At 39.8% G+C, this 16,865-nt stretch overlaps 1 protein-coding gene across 1 annotated transcript in view; it reads left to right on the top strand.

Annotated features, from left to right (window-relative positions):
• Nucleotides 1-16,865, top strand: part of ADAM23 (ADAM metallopeptidase domain 23) — a 186,275-nt gene that overhangs the window by 39,041 nt on the left and 130,369 nt on the right. The window contains exon 3 of the mRNA XM_068968677.1: nt 7,398-7,474. Coding sequence (XP_068824778.1) covers nt 7,398-7,474 — 77 coding nt within the window. The remainder of the gene's footprint in view (nt 1-7,397; nt 7,475-16,865) is intronic.

Raw genomic sequence — 16,865 nt, forward strand, 5'->3', positions numbered from 1 at the left:
TAATTTAAAATGATCTGTTGATGTTTTCTTTTGCACTTTAAAACTCCTAAAATATGTTCCCATATTTGAGTTTTTGCATTACACAGAAAAAAATCCACAGGTTGTACTTCTATGTTTCTTTAGCTGTGTGATAAACCCAGATTAGTCAGGTACAGAAAAGCCTGAATGAGCTAAAAGAAAAGTAATATATTTTCTTGTTTATTTATGATTATAAATCTTTGCTATACAACTTTATTCAATAGAATATTAGATCGGTTCAGTTCTCAAGTGGTGATTTTGTACAGCTTATAAGGAAATCGCTTGATAGTGACATTGTTTTAACATTTTCTTTTACATTTTGCTTTTTTAAAAAACTTTAAAAATTTTTATATTGGAATATAGTTGATTTACAGTGTTGAGTTAGCTTCAGGTGTACAGCAAAGTGATTCAGTTATACACATACATATATCTATTCTTAAGAAAGTGATGTCTTTCCCTCAAACTGATTTCAATTTAAACTTGGCAGTTTGTTTCTTATTGCAATTTAATTATTTGGGTCACTGGATTCTGTGTCTCCTGTTTTTCTGTGAAGAGAAAAACATATTGTGCAACCAAGATTGACGCAAGGCTCCCTAGTGAAGCATCTTTCTTCAACAGCTCAACTCATTACAACAAAGGAGGCTCCTTGTATCTGAGCTGCTGGTTCTCTTCCTTCTTAGTTGGAGTATTTCCAAGGTTGTCTTGTCCGAAATATTGTAAAATATCCTGGACCTCAAAAGAAGATAGTCTTTGAAATTCTGTGAATTGTTTCCACTGTGAAGAAAAAAGGGTGGACTCTTGAAGGATCTTTGGAAAAAAATAATTGAGAGTAAGGGAAGAAACCATGAGCAAAAAGATAAACGGAGGAAAATCAATTCCCAAAAAAGTTATAGTTTATGCACCTGTGCATACAAAGATACACACACTGTCTATGTTTGATATTTTAATGAACATAGAATAAGAAATATTATCATAGGAATGAAGGAAATGAGAAAATTTTTACCTACAGTCTCATGTGTGTGTGTTAAGCCACTTCAGTCATGACCAGCTCTGCGACCCCATGGGCTGCAGCCCACCAGGCTCCTCTGTGTATGGGATTCTCCAGGCAAGAATACTGAAGGGGGTTGCCATGTCCTTCTCCAGGGGATCTTCCCAACCCAGGGATAGAACCTGTTTCTCTATGTCTCCTGCGTTAGCAGGCAAGTTCTTTATCTCTAGTGCCAGCTGGGAAGCCCACCTACAGTGTCTTTTCTGCTGGAAGGGATAATGGAAAACATGAAACAGCTGAACAGTTGATTACTAATGAGACCGTGTCTAATGAGACAGTTTTATTAATCTTTCTTTGAACTCTAATTATAGCAGTTTTCTTTCTCAAGCACCTTCTTTCCTGGAGCCCACAGCTCTCCTCTTTAGGAAGCAGAGCTGAAATCATCTCAGTGGTGTCTGCTCAGGCTTGCTTGATACCTTCCAGGTCTTTTGCTCCCTATTTGTAAAGCTTTTTCTTGTATTATTGCTCTGCCACTCTGGATATGTTTTCTTCATTGCTTAAATAAACTGAATATATCTTAAGGGCAGGGAAATGTCTAAATTTTCCTCTGTTACCCTAACCATGTCTCTTATAGAGCACAGTAAAGCAAAATACATGCTCAGTGAATGTTGACATTGATAGCATGGATACCGCAATTCAAGTTGCTCATTTTCTACTGAAATACAGAATTCAGTCTTGTAATGTTTTCTGAATTTGAGAAAGTGTAAACTGCTTGTTTCCCATATTCTGTTTCAGTTATGCACACACTCTGTAGAATTCACAAGTCCTTATAAGTAGGACAGAATACTAATGGAATACTTGTTATGTGTGAAGCATTTTTGCATGAAAACATGTATATCCTGGAAATACTTGCTTTTTTTCATTTCTATAAGTAGATAGCCATCTTTTTCCATTGTTTTCATGTCCATATTAATGTTAATTATTCTAGAATGTAAGTCCCAAGAAAACCACTGTGTCTCTTCAGCTTATATAGTGTACCTTACCTAAAGCTGAATATTTATGATTGCTTAGTAGCATAACACTGGTGGATAAGATGCAAAGGCAGTCTTAGCTGAGGAATCTAATGGTCTTGTAAGTTATTTAATATGGTATTAGATTGGCCACAAAGTTCGTTTGGGTTTTTCTAGAAGATGTTATGGACAAACCTGAACAAACTTTTTGGCCAACCCAATACCATTAGGTGCCATCTACTAAAAGGAAAAAAACACAGGGAAGCAACAGCACATTGTTAAGATGTGTAAATTGTTCTTTAGTGAAGGAGGTTTGTGTATATAATTGAGTTTAGTTGTTTTTGTTTATTGGGCTCCTGTAATTTCCCTGTGCCAGATTCTGAGTCAAAAGAAAAATACCAAAGCGCTTAGGCAACAGCTGCTCTCAGTCCTTCAGGGTGGTAGTTCTGAGCCCAGGGTTGTGCTTATTCTTGTCGTGAAATGACGCTCCTTGTCTCTAAAACCCTGCATTCTTCCACAGTGCTATTATAGTGACGGGCTTGTAAAAACAAGTGTTAATCTTTGAATCTGTTTAGCAGATATCCTGATGGAGAAAATAACCCGTTATGACCTGATGGGTGGTTCATGTACTCTTCTCTGGAGTATTCCTATGATTCTGTATTATTGAACATATTTCTAAACCTCGCTGTGCAGGTCCTTGTTTGTAAAAGAAGAGCAATGCTCTTTGAGGTTGTCTTTGTGTTTTCAGTGGTGCTGGTCAGTTAACTCTAAAATATTTAATAAGCTATAAACAATATGGCCATGTACTATAAAAATTTTCTACCTGTCCTGGCCATTCTTCTTTTTTTTTTATCTTTTAGAAGAATCGGGTTAATATGAAATAAAAATAAATAGTATCCAAAAATGTAATTTGTAAAACAATAATGACTCATTTTACCTGATTTGAAAACATATTTAAAATGAACTATTATCAAAACTATATACATGGTATTTTGTTGAAGAAAAAATGATCAATTGATGTGGAATAGCATAGAGACTCCAAAAGTTAAAGCCCATTTTAATCATGTCAAGGACAGAGCAGAAATAACAGAATGATAGGGAAAAGTAGCATTTGTCAGGTATTTATTTTGGTCTAGAGAAGAATCTGTTCTTTGTGTACAAAGGCAGAATGTATAGCAAAGGAAAGAGAATATGAGAAAAATAGCGTACACCATTGTATGCTATTGAAATTGCTTCAGTGGGTACAGATATTTTATTTTATTTTTCTTTATTTATTTTTAGTATAAAGTTATTTATTTGGAGGCTAATTACTTTACAATATTGTATTGGTTGGGTACAGATATTTTAGATGAATATACTAATTCCATTTGCTATCTATGCAACGAAGATGAATGTTTAAGGAAATCTGAAGTCATTTTATGGGAAAATTTACTCCCTCTCAGCATTAAAGTGAATTCAGATGTTAAAACAGTCTTTCTGATAAAGGTAACAAAATAAAATTTTTTTCCTATGGAGAAACAGGAATGTTTTTGATATCATCGTACTAATTGCTTCAGTTGTTGTGAAGAGGAGTCTGTCAATATGTTTGAATCCTAGTGTTGGTTCTGATGATGATGCTGGCATACGCCAGACACTGTGCTGAGTAAGTGTGGGGACATTTAAAGGAAAGCTCTCTGTCTGGGCCACATGTACACATGTATATGTGAGCAGACGTGTCAGTGAGCATGTCACACAAAGCTCCACAGCCCACCTTTTCAGATTCATTGTTTGACGTTTCCACCAAAAGCCATTTTCCTATAGGCGATTTCATTAAAACCTTTTTTAAAGTTTGTTTTCCACGTTAATTTTTTACTCTATTTTTATAATTGTTTTTCCCCCAGGCCCTGAATATCTTTTCTTCTCCTGGCAGGTGGATTCTTTTTATTTTTTTATCTGTAGCATTTAATTTTATTTTTATTGTTGTTCAGTTGCTCTGTTGTGTTCTGACTCTTTGAGACCCCAGGGACTGCAGCAGTCAGGCTTCCCTGCCCTTCACTATTTCCTGGAGCTTGCTCAAACTCATGTCCGTTGAGTCAATGATGCCATTCAACCATCTTGTCCTCTGTCACCCCCTTCTCCTCCTGCCTTCAATCTTTCAAAGCATCAGGGTCTTTTCCAGTGAGTCGGCTACTCACATAGAATGTATGCAAATATAGGTACTTTATTTTGTATTGATTAACAAACAATGTTGTGATAGTTTCAGGTAAATAGCGAAGGGATGCAGCCATACATATACATGTATCCTTTCTCCCCCAAACTCTCCTCCCATCCAGGCTGCCATATAACACTGGGCAGAGTTCCATGTGCTATATACAGTAGGTCCTCTGGCAGGTGGATTCTTACTCACTTTTAAAACCTTTGTTCAAACTGCACCTTGTCACTGAAGCCTTGGTCCTGGTGGCCCCTTAGACACGTGGAGGTTGATAGCCCTGCCTGCTTCTCTGGCAGATGCTGCTTTCTTGAGCCTGGGCTGTGTCCCAGCCATCTTTCTACATAGGGTGGGACTCAACACCTGTGTGTGGAAGGACTAAATAAAATAAACAAAGGAAAATACCAGTATTAATATTATTTGCCAGGTTTTCCATTAAATTCTGTTAAACTGAAACTTGCCACATTGACTCAGTATAAACTTACTTAACAACGATCAAATTGTCTGACTCTCAATAATTTCTTCGAAATGGAGTAATCAGTTATAGAGGAGCTTAGTGGGCTATAGTCCCTGGGGTCGCAAAAAGTAGGACATAACTGAGCAACTAACACACACGCATACACACAAGCAGTTATTACCCGGCTACATTATTTTGCAACAGAGTTTTCTTGGGGTTTATACTTGTCTCAGTGCTTATTTGCTGTAAAATGAGTCTTTTGCTGGGTCACTATCAGGTTCTTTAGATTAGTTACAGACATACAGAGATTTATCTAAGTTTGAATTATAAGCACTTTTCCTTGGAATACTTACTCATTTGGAAGTTTTACTCCATTTGTTTTGATGTCATAAAATTTACGTGAGGTTTTTCTCTTCAGTACTAAAGAAGTTACTTATTTTCGGTCGTGCTGGTCTTTGTTGTTGTGTGCAGGCTTTCTCTAGTTGCACTGAACTAGGGCTAGTCTTCCTTGTGGTGCACAGGCTTCTCATTGCAGCGGCTTCTCTTGTGGAGCAGAGGCTCTAGACAGCGTGGGCTTCAGTGGTTGTGGTGCATAGGCTTAACTGCTCCGCCGCGTGTGGAATCTCCTCGGACCAGGGATTGAACTCATGTCCCCGGAGTTGGCAGGCAGATTCTTATCCACTGTACCACCAGGGAAGTCCCTATGTGTAGTTTTTGTTTTATGTATAGCTATTCTCTTTTCATCACAGTATGTTCTTGTTTACAAAGATGCTCAAACAAGTACATTTAGCAGCTCTTTTAAGCCAGAGTGCCTTTAATGAACTCTTTTCTACTATTTAATATTCTTAAGAGAAAGTATGCCTAAGGGACGTGTTTTATTCCTAGGAAAAAAGCCGTTTTCTTTTCTTAAGCTTTTGGGACCCAGAGATGAAAAATTTCCCCCTATACAAATTATTCATCAAGTAAAAATTTTCATGCAAAAATTAGTGCTTCAAGACAGAATGAATTTAGGTGAAAGACTTTGTGATAGTTATATTAGGTGAATAGAGGTTTTGCTGCAGATGACAGAGACCACACCTAACAAGACAGAAAGGAGTTGTCTGAATACAGGAAGCTCAGATCAAGGATAGACGCTGTTCTACATGGTTGTTTGGGGTCTGACATGATATCCCATGGTATTAGGGATTGAGGCACTTTCTCTCTCATTGTTCTGTATTTAAAATTTAATATGTTAATTTCCTCTTAATTTTATTTGCTGATTATTGAGTGACTATCAGATCAGCAGTTATGCCTGACAAGAAGTTGAAGTCATGGTTTACTTATAGTATTTTATGGATTTGGCATGGCGAAATAGCCCTGATTATAAATATTTGGTTAGCTAATGAAAGTTCATATATTTTGGGGAGGGATGGTCAATGTACAGATGTTTGCAAGACCCCTGTGATATCAGTTGTGAAGCAAACCGTCCAGAATGGAAAGCGATCGTCCGTCACTTGGAGGGAGGGCACAGAGCTCCTGAAGCCTCAAGTTCATTCCCAACGGGTGTGTGTGAAGAAGACTTACTGGAAAGTAATGTCATTGGTCTGCCCTTGAAGGAAGGGTAGGATTTTGATAATGGGAAGCGGAGGAGGACCAAGAGTGGAACAAGAGGAACAAGCAGTGGCGTTGAGGAGAGTGGGAGTGAAAAGTGTCTGGTTGCTATGCATGTAGCGCTTCATAGATGACACCCACTGTGCCTTAAGAATGAAGTCTGGAGGAAGGGTGTTTGTGAGCAAGGGCTGGGGGGGGTGGTGTAGGTTACATTTATCTTTGTTCTTTTTTTTTCTGATAGGGTGACAAAGTAGAGATTTCTCTTGGATAATACTTTAACAAAACTTCATTGATTGGTTAATTTATATTATTCAAGATGCTTCTGTGAGCTATTCTAATCTTTAGGACCATAGCCCGCCAGGCTCCTCTGTCCATCGGATTCTCCAGGCAAGGATACTGGAGTGGGTTGTCGTGCCCTTCTCCAGGGGATCATCCTGATCCAGGGATTGAACCCGAATCTGTTATGTTTCCTGCATTGGCAGGTGGGTTCTGTACCACTAGCAGCAGCTGGGAAGCCCCTTTAATACCTAGAACATGTGACTCATGTTGAGATGAGATTATCTTTACATTTTGGGTTAAATCATAATGAGGACAGTATTTGTAAATACGTAACTTTCAAAGATGGACGGAGACTCTCAGTATCCACAGAGGGCCTGGTTTGACATGCTTCTGAAGTTGAAAGGTTTTTTTACCGGGACATTCTGCTGATAAATCATTTAGAGAAAGTTCCAATTCCTGATGAAGACCAGAACGCTGACATGAGTTTTCACTTAGGTGTGCAGAAAGAATTGGTTAGCTTTGTGCACAAAATAGGCTGAAATCAAGCTTTAATTAGTCAGACTTTTGCATAATTCATCACAGTCACTTTGAAAGTTCAGTTGAATCTGCTCTTAATTTTTATCAAGATGGATTCCTTTTTAAAGGACTTTTATTAGTTTCTTGCTGAACAGATATTTAGGCCTTCCAAGTAAAACCATGACGATATCCTTGTTCTCTTTTTAAATAGATAAATTATTATATAGGGATACATAAACGAATCAGTCCATAAAATATTCTTCTTATTAAATATCATTCTTGATATCAATATAATCAGCTTTAAAGATATGAAAGTAAACTAAGGTTCTTTCTGTCTTTTTGAATCCATAGGCTGTCCATCTGGCCCAGGCCAGCTTCCAGATTGAAGCCTTTGGCTCCAAATTCATTCTTGACCTCACATTGAACAAGTAAGTATTTAATTATGATCTTGTCAAGAAATAATTGCAATAAAACTCTACTTGATGATAATAGTTTTGTCAAAATAATATCTGTTGTTGAAGCAACGGATATTTTTAAGCTAATTATATGTCATATAGTGCCTAAAGAAAAAAATAAAGCCTGAAGTTAATTATTTTCTTTTGCTGAAAGAAGAGACATTTAATGTATTAAAAATCTCAAATGGAGTACTTAAATGTGATTTTAAATGGAATAAATATTTGAAGTGATGCTAGCTAATTAAGTGCTAACTATAATCCTTACTATATATATGTATATATATAGCAAGCATGATAAATTACTGACTCAAGTGTAATTGGACTTCAGTCTAGAAATTCCACTTTACCTTTCAGTATGCAGTTCATATGACTTCTGTATGAAGAGTAAAGAAAATGATGACTTGCAAATAGTACCTATTTTGAGAAGGTTCTTTGCTTCCTAATTTGCTCTAATACACTTTCTTAGAAATTTTGATCCTGATGAATATTTACCCGATTTTCCTCTGAGCATGTGTTTATGTTGATATTTAAATGCTATTTCCCAAGTTGGAACCGGTTGCACAGATGTCTTTGTACAAAGCATGAAAAAGAGCTGTTGCCTTAAGCAGGACTCTTCAGTCTCTAATTGAGCCAGCAGCGAATATTTCTTTGGTGAAGGAGCATTCCTGCATGGTTTTCTGTAGTTTGAGAAGCTCCAGTCAGTATCTTAAACTCTCATCAGTATTTTGACTAAGACTGCATTTTTGCCAGAAAGATACCACATAATGCTATCAGACACTCTAATGTAGGTGACCACAGTTCAATATCTGAGAAATTACAAAAGACTCTAAAGAACAACTATTAAATTTCTTGTGTGCCAAATTCTGAGAGCTCTGCAGAAAAAAAAAAAAATTGCAGAGTCAGCTTGGGTACTCCTTACTCAAGTGTAATTGCAGCTTTAAGTCAGGATGAATCAGCAGAACTCAGAATTTCCTGTGTTACAGATACTGCAGGTTTTTGTCTTTGAGTCTGCTGAGTATTAGTTGAGTTCCTTTTCACCATGCTGGGTCAGCACTGTGCCTGCCTGGGAGATTTGTCTTGCCAATACTTAGACTATGTTGAGTAACAAGATATAGCTAATTTTAGTTTGTTTGGATCTTCTGTTCCTTTAACTGTTACTGCAGTGGATGCTGTCATATCAGACTGTGCCTTGGTGATAGCAACCAACATTGCTATGAGGTTGAACATTAAAACATTCTGGCTATAGCACAGCGTCCCAGATGACTGAGAAAAGATCATATGGGGATGTCCAGGGTACTTAGAGGTCTGTAGGCACATCCAAAAATTATCTACCACTAATATTTAACATGCAGAAGAATCAAGTTGAGCACCTACTGTGAGCAGCCTTTGCCTTAAGGAGCTTATTACTTGGGAGAGGCCAATAGATATACTTTTACAGGAGTCTGAAATTCATTGTGCTGGTGATAATGAACCAGCAATCCATGTTGGTTGGAATGCTATGGAGGCACTGAAGATTGGAAGCTCTTTGGGCTGGAAGAGTGTGGAAAAGCATTTTAGGAAAGGTGATGCTTGAGCTAAATCTTGGAAGGCAGGTGCTAGTGAGGAAGAGAAGTGTTAGGGGTGGATCGGAGAGTGAGAAAATGGAGAACTGTATTCTAGGCAGAGCAGAGAGTGTATGCTATGGAGGCAGGGCCATGCAGCAGTGTGGCAAGTTAAATTTTGTTGAATTTCTTGGTAAATTACAAGATTGATGCAGAGGGAGATAAGTCAGGAGAGGTAGACCCAGGGACAGCTCAGTTCCTGGAAGATCTTGTATATCATGCTTAAAGTACTTGGCTATTATAGCCTAGACAGTGAAAAATGAAGTAAGGGGAATAAACACAAGTTCTATTCTCAAGAAATGCTAAAAGGCATGGAGAGAGAATGCTTTTAAGAAATCTTTGATTGATAAAAATCATTAGGATAGCTTTGATGTGGGTGACAAGGCAGAAAAAAGACTTAAAGTTAACTGGTACCTTGATTGCATAACTGGGTAGAAGATGGTATTGAGCTGAAATGGGCAGCACAAGGAGCAAACAGGTTAAATGGTGAAGAGAAAAGAATGTGAAATCAGGGTAGACATCATTGATTTGAGGGCTCTGGGACATGTCTACGTGGAGGCTGGATAGAGCGGTCTGAAGTACAGGGAAGAGATGGGGGCTGGAGGCTTAGCTTCCTAAGCTTTAGTTTGCTGTTTAAGCTATATGTTGCTATAAGGACTAACTGAGCTAATGTGTGGTACTTCAATTTCTATGTGGAAACCTTAACCTGAAACATGACTGTATTTAGAGACAGAGCCTCTAAGGAGGTAATTAAGGTTGAATGAGGTCATATGGTGGAGTCTTGATCTAATAAGATTAGCGTTATTATCAGATAGACACCAGAGAGCTTGCTGTCTCTCTCTCTATCATGTGAGGACATAGCAAGAAGGCAGTTGTCTGTAAGCCAAGAAGAGAGCCCTCACCAGGAACTGAATCTGCCAGAATGTTGTTCTTGGAAAGTCTTCAGAAGTGTGAGAAATAGATCTCTAGTTGTTTAAAGCACATACTTTATGGTATCTTATAGTGGCAGCCTGAGTTGATTAACACATTCAATATATATTTGTATTTATGCTTAATTATTATTGCCACAGCAAGGCAGTCATGGGGCTGGGTGTAGGGGAATTTAGGATTGAAAAAGAGAATCAGTGACCTCATGGAACTTATGGTCTAGTAAGAAAAGCACAATAAGTCTTTGCTTTGTTTTCTGTCAGTACTTTTTTTTCTCATTTTTGTACATGAGGGTAGTATACTCTGTGATCTTTACCTTGCTGAAAGTTAGACTGAAGGAAAACTTGAGGACAATTTGACAGGCCAAGGTTGATATGCATTCAAGGTAATGAGCACTGAGAATTCAGACAACATACTTTTGTTGAGTTAAAAACCTATTTGCAATACATTTGGTCCTTCTCCAGCTGCTTACCCGAAATCCATTAAAAAGCATGACAAGACTTGTAAGTCATTGACTGTTTGGATATTTAACTTTCCATTTGATTGTGTCTGATGTGGCTGCTGAAGCCTTCAGCATGCTCTCATGTTTATTGTAAAGTGAAATCCGTGCAGTCCTTCTGGCCTTTGCCTGGCACAGAGATGGAAGAAATCTCAGGATGTCTCAGGTGCAATAAGACAGCAGTTTGTTCCTGAGAGAACACTAGCCAGTGAGAGAATAAGGGGCTCTTACAAGGCTCTCCTGTACATTTGTCTTGAACAATCAGGAAAGCTCCAGTTGAGTGGAATCTGCGTGAGGCATCAGTATTGGAAGGTTGTAGCTTAAAAGTGAGGAGCAGACCTAAAGCAGCTTGGAGAGTCAGGACTTTGCCTTATGGGACCTAAGTGAGCTGACAAAAACAACTCTGACTTGATGAAAGACAGAGTGCTACAAGCTGCACCATTATTGTCAAACAGGGACCAAACTAAAATAATTATGCATGTGTAGTTATCAGCTGTCTGTGGTTTGCTTTCCACACTGCAGCGTGAGCAGAGTTCTGTCGTGAATGGGTCACTCTAGGGGAAGTGCAGGGGAAGGTTGTGGATGAACAACTTGTGTGGCCTTTGGTCTCTTCTTTTTTTTAATTAATTAATTTATTTTAATTGGAGGCTAATTACTTTACAATATTATAGTGGTTTTTGCCATACATCGACGTAAATCAGCCATCGGTGTACATGTGTTCCCCATCCTGAACCCCACCTCCCACCTCCCTCCCCATCCCATCCCTCTGGGTCATCCCAGTGCACCAGCCCTGAGCACCTTGTCTCATGCATTGAACCCGGGCTGGTGATCTGTTTCACATACGATAATATACATGTTTCAATGCTATTCCCTCAAATCATCCCACCCTCGCCTTTTCCCACAGAGTCCAAAAGACTGTTCTTTACATCTGTGTCTCTTTTGCTGTCTCACATATAGCGTCATCGTTACCATCTTTCTAAATTCCATATATATGCGTTAGTATATTGTATTGGTGTTTTGCTTTCTGACTTATTTCACTCTGTATAATAGGCTCCAGTTTCATCTACCTCATTAGAACTGATTCAAATGCATTCTTTTTAATGACTGAGTAATATTCAATTGTATATATGTACCACAGCTTTCATATCCATCTGTCTGCCAATGGACATCTAGGTTGCTTTCATGTCCTGGCTATTGTAAACAGTGCTGCAGTGAACATTGGGGTACACGTGTCTCTTTCAATTCTGGTTTCCTTGGTGTGTATGCCCAGCGGTGGGATTGCTGGGTCGTATGGCAGTGCTATTTCCAGTTTTTTAAGGAATCACCACACTGTTCTCCATAGTGGCTGTACTAGTTTGCATTCCCACCAACAGTATAAGAAGGTTCCCTTTTCTCTGTACTCTCTCCAGCATTTATTGTTTGTAGACTTTTTGATAGCAGCCATTCTGACTGGCGTGAGATGGTACCTCATTGTGGTTTTAATCTGCATTTCTCTGATAATGAGTGAGGTTAAGCATCTTTTCATGTGTTTGTTAGCCATCTGTATGGAAGACACCCTTGTTTATTCCTCCATTTCCCTGGGAGGTGAGTAGTTTGTTCTGATGTGGGGAGAATCAGGGGTATTTGATTTAAGATGACTATCTAGAAAATGTTGATTTAAAGAAGTACATGCATACAGTGGTTTGCTTATGAAGAATAGTTCATGCAATGGTTTTAAAAGAAGAGGGGCTTCTCAGGTGGCGGGGGCTTCCCTGGTGGCTCAGAGGTGAATAATCTGCCTGCCAGTGCAAGAGACACAGGTTTGATCCCTGGTTTGGGAAGATCCAACATGCTGCAGAGCAACTAAGCCTACACACCACAGCTATTGAGTGTGTGCTCTAGAGCCCAGGAACTGTGACTTCTGAGCCCATATGCCACAACTACTGGACCCTGCGCACCCTTGAGTCTGTGCTGTGCAACAAGAGAAGCCACTGCAATGAGAAGCCGGAACACCGTGAGTAGAGAGTTGCCACCCCCTGCTCAACGCAGCTAGAGAAAACCCTGTGCAGCAGTGAAGACCCAGCATAGCCAAAAATAGAGGAATACATAAATAACTGAAAAAAAAACCAAGCAAACAAAATCACAAAAATAATATAAAAAAGAAAGAAGGACACAGCTACATTGATGTAGTTTCAGCTAGATTAAATAAAAACCCTGGCTTTCATGCTGATTAATATGATTAATTTATTCTTTGTTTATTGAGCATCTAGTTTGCTTTAAGATACTGTGCTGAGCAACCCAGGGGTTTCAGGACTGTGTAAAAGAATCCCTCCTCTCTAAGAGCCCACAACAGAGAATAAAATATATACAAATTGTATTAAATATGATAGGAAGTGACTTGGGAGGCCTTAGTGCTGGAAGATCTTATGGGGAAGATGAGATTTAATATTTGTCTTAAAGGATGCTGTCTTGGGTTTGCTTCCCCTGGTAGCAGATCCTGAGGCAGGATTTCCAGAAAATATCTTCAGGGAGTTAGGAAGTGAGATGTGGATGGGGTGGGAGCTTTAAAAGAGAGATTTCCCGTGTGCCCAACTGGAGCTCATTCCCACTGAGGAAATCCTGGGAGTTCTTGGGTTCATTCTCTAGAAGATGCCAGAATATTATCCAACTGAGGATGGAGGAAACGAGTTTCATCCACTGACTTCAGTCTGTTGTTGGTTAAGGGCTGTTTCTGGGAGCAGTACCTCTTCAGCATGTTGCTCTTATCTCCTGTGAGGTACAAAAAAGCCAAGAGTCTTAGGTGTTTCTAGTCATCTGCCTTCAGCATGTTGAGGTTCCTGCTGAAGGCATGTGGACAGGGGATGTCAGGGTCTGCTACAGAAAGATGTGGGAGGGAGAAAGGTACATTCCACGTGGGAAAGTAGCAGAGCAAAGGTTTGGGAGCAGGGAAGCATCGAACCCCTGGTGTGAGTGAAAACCAGTGAGCCCCTTCTCTTGAAGAAGCTTGAACCACCCATTGGTGGATGGGAGGCAAGCTGCCCACCCCGAGTCACTGGATTCAGAGGGGGAATTTCAGTCTTGTTCTGTTGCATGTTTTTTTCAGCTCTTCACATTTGGAGATTTGAACTCAAAGTTGGGTTTATAAGATGCAACATGTGGAGGAGAATAGGCCTCCTGCCCCATTTTCCTTTTGTGAATGAACCAGAGAAGGAGTTCAGAACTGTGGCTGCAGAAGACTGAGGCAGATTTGCGTTCACTGCAGCCCAGGGCGGGCCATCCTGGCTTCCATCCAGGCTTTCATCTTGGCTTCTGAGTTGGCTTGACTCTTCTTTTTTTTTATAACAGAAAAAAAATATTTATTTTTAATTGAAGGATAATTGCCTTACAGTATTGTGTTGATTTCTGCCAAACATCAACATATAACAGAAAAAAAAATATTATTTAGGAAAGAAACCTAAGAAAAATATTAACTAGAAATGCAAGATAGTAAGATTAAATACTGTAAATAACCAAATTTTATACACACAGATTCTCTCTCTCTCCATATATATGTATGTATGTGTGTGTGTGTGTGTGCTCAGTTGGGTCCAACTCTTTGCAACCCTGTGGACTGTATGTAGCCCGCCAGGCTTCTCTGTCCATGGACTTTTCCAGGCAAGAGTACTGGAGTGGGTTGCTATTTCCTTCTCCAGGAGATCTTTCCCAACCCAGTAGGCTTGACTCTTGACCTAGGTTAGCTGGTCATGTAGCTCAGTGCTAAGCCCTGGCCCACCCCTCTTCTCTCCTGCTCTCCATCCTTTAGTCTCACTGCTGGAATTCCTCTTGCACATCTGGACGAGGGAAAGCACTGGCTTTTCGGAATTCAGGCCTTTGGTCTCAGATGTGTGCCAAGACTGCCAACTCAGGCATGTTTTCTGGGTTTGAGTCTAAAAGAGCTAGAAATGATGAGTAACATGGCTCTCTATCTCAGGATTCTGTTTCTTTAAGATGCTGCTAACTCAGAGGCTAAATGCTGCATTTCCTAGTTTCCAGAGTCTGTAGAAGGAAGGCTTTCAACTGCAGTCGTAATAGTAATAGAACCTCTGCTAAGCCCTTTACCCATTTTATCCAATTTAAATCCTGTGTGATCATTTCCAGCCTGAGACCTCGTGACATTCAGTTATGTGCTGGCGTTCAGTCTGTGCTGTCTGTCTGGAGTCTTCTTCTGTTGCTGCTTTGATCACTGGACTGTCAGTTTACAAGGGAGCTGGGCATAATTCTAGTGATTGCTCATCTCGTCACATTAAGTGAGACAAAACAATGTAGCGATTTTAGTCAATTATTTCATTTTATTTATTTGTTTTAAAATTTCTGCCTGCACAGGGTCTTCATTGCTCTGCGTAGGCTTTCTCTAGTTGCTGCGAGCGGGGGGCTACACTTGGTTGTGGTGCCTGAGCATCTCATTGTGGTGGCTTCTCTTGTTGTGGCGCACGGGCTCTCAGGTTCACGAGCTTAGCTGCTCCATGGCATGTGAAATATTCCCATACCAGGGATCGAACCTGTGTCCCCTGCATTGACAGATGGACTGTGCCACCAGGGAAGTCCTATTTTTATCAATTTTTAAAGATATAAAGAAAATACAGGAGACCAGGGTTTGATCCCTGGGTCCAGAAGATCCTCTGGAGAAGGGAACGTCAATCCACTCCAGTAATCTTGCCTGGACAACCCCATGGACAGAGAAGCCTGGCAGGCTATAGTCCTTGGGGTCGAAAAGAGTCGGACATGACTAAGCAGCTAACCCACAAAGAAAATGCAGAAGAAGGCCCAGTGAGGTGGAGGAAATGGAGCCTATTATACAGAGTGAAAAAAGTCTGAAAGAAAAACACCAATTCAGTATATTAATGCATATATATGGAATTTAGAAAGATGGTAACGATGACCTTACGTGCGAGACAGCAAAAGAGACACAAATATAAAGAACAGATTTTTGGACTCTGTGGGAGAAGGCAAGGGTGGGATGATTTGAGGGACTAGCATTGAAACATGTATATTGCCATATGTGAAACAGATGACCAGTCCAAGTTCAAAGCATGAAACAGGGCACTCAAAGCTGGTGTACTGGCACAACGCAGGGGGGTGGGATGGGGCGGGAGGTGGGAGGGGGGCTCAGGATGGGGGACACGTGTACATCCATGGCTGATTCATGTCAGTGTATGGCAAGACCCACTAAAATATTGTAAACTAATTAGCCTGAAATTAAAATAAGTAAATTAATTAAAAAAATAAAATTACCCTTTAAAAAAATTTTATTAGTAACATTGGTTTATACCATTATATAAGTTGCATATGTGCCACATTATATTTCTACTCATGTATACACTATAGCATGCTCACCACCCAAAATTTAGTTGCCATTGGTCACAGTACAGTTGACCCCCTTTACCCTTGTCATGCTTTCCCCTATTCATGCTCCTTCCCCTCTGTTAGCCCCACTCTATTCTTTGTATCTACTTGTTCATTTTTGTTTGGTTTGCTTTGCTGGATCATGAAAACGCAAGAGAGTTCCAGAAAAACATCTATTTCTGCTTTATTGACTATGCCAAAGCCTTTGACTGTGTGGATCAAAATAAACTGTGGAAAATTCTGAAAGAGATGGGAATACCAGACCCCCACCTGACTTGCCTCTTGAGAAATCTGTATGCAGGTCAGGAAGCAACAGTTAGAACTGGACATGGAACAACAGACTGGTTCCAAATAGGAAAAGGAGTACGTCAAGCCTGTATATTGTCACTCTGCTTATTTAATTTATATGCAGAGTACATCATGAGAAACGCTGGATTGGAAGAAACACAAGCTGGAATCAAGATTGCCAGGAGAAATATCAATAACCTCAAATATGCAGATGACACCACCCTCATGGCAGAAAGTGAAGAGGAGCTAAAAAGCCTCTTGATGAAAGTGAAAGAGGAGAGTGAAAAAGTTGGCTTAAAGCTCAACATTCAGAAAACGAAGATCATGGCATCTGGTCCCATCACTTCATGGGAAATAGATGGGGAAACAGTGGAAACAGTGGCTGACTTTATTTTTCTGGGCTCCAAAATCACTGCAGATGGTGACTGCAGCCATGAAATTAAAAGACGCTTACTCCTTGGAAGAAAAGTTATGATCAACCTATATAGCTTATTGAAAAGCAGAGACATTACTTTGCCGACTAAGGTCTGTCTAGTCAAGGCTATGGTTTCTCCTGTGGTCGTGTACGGATGTGAGAGTTGGACTGTGAAGAAGGCTGAGCGCCAAAGAATTGATGCTTTTGAACTGTGGTGTTGGAGAAGACTGTTGAGAGTCCCTTGGACTGCAAGGAGATCCAACCAGTCCATTC

The sequence above is a fragment of the Capricornis sumatraensis genome, chromosome 3, assembly GCF_032405125.1.
Source record: "Capricornis sumatraensis isolate serow.1 chromosome 3, serow.2, whole genome shotgun sequence".
Taxonomy (NCBI): domain Eukaryota; kingdom Metazoa; phylum Chordata; class Mammalia; order Artiodactyla; family Bovidae; genus Capricornis; species Capricornis sumatraensis.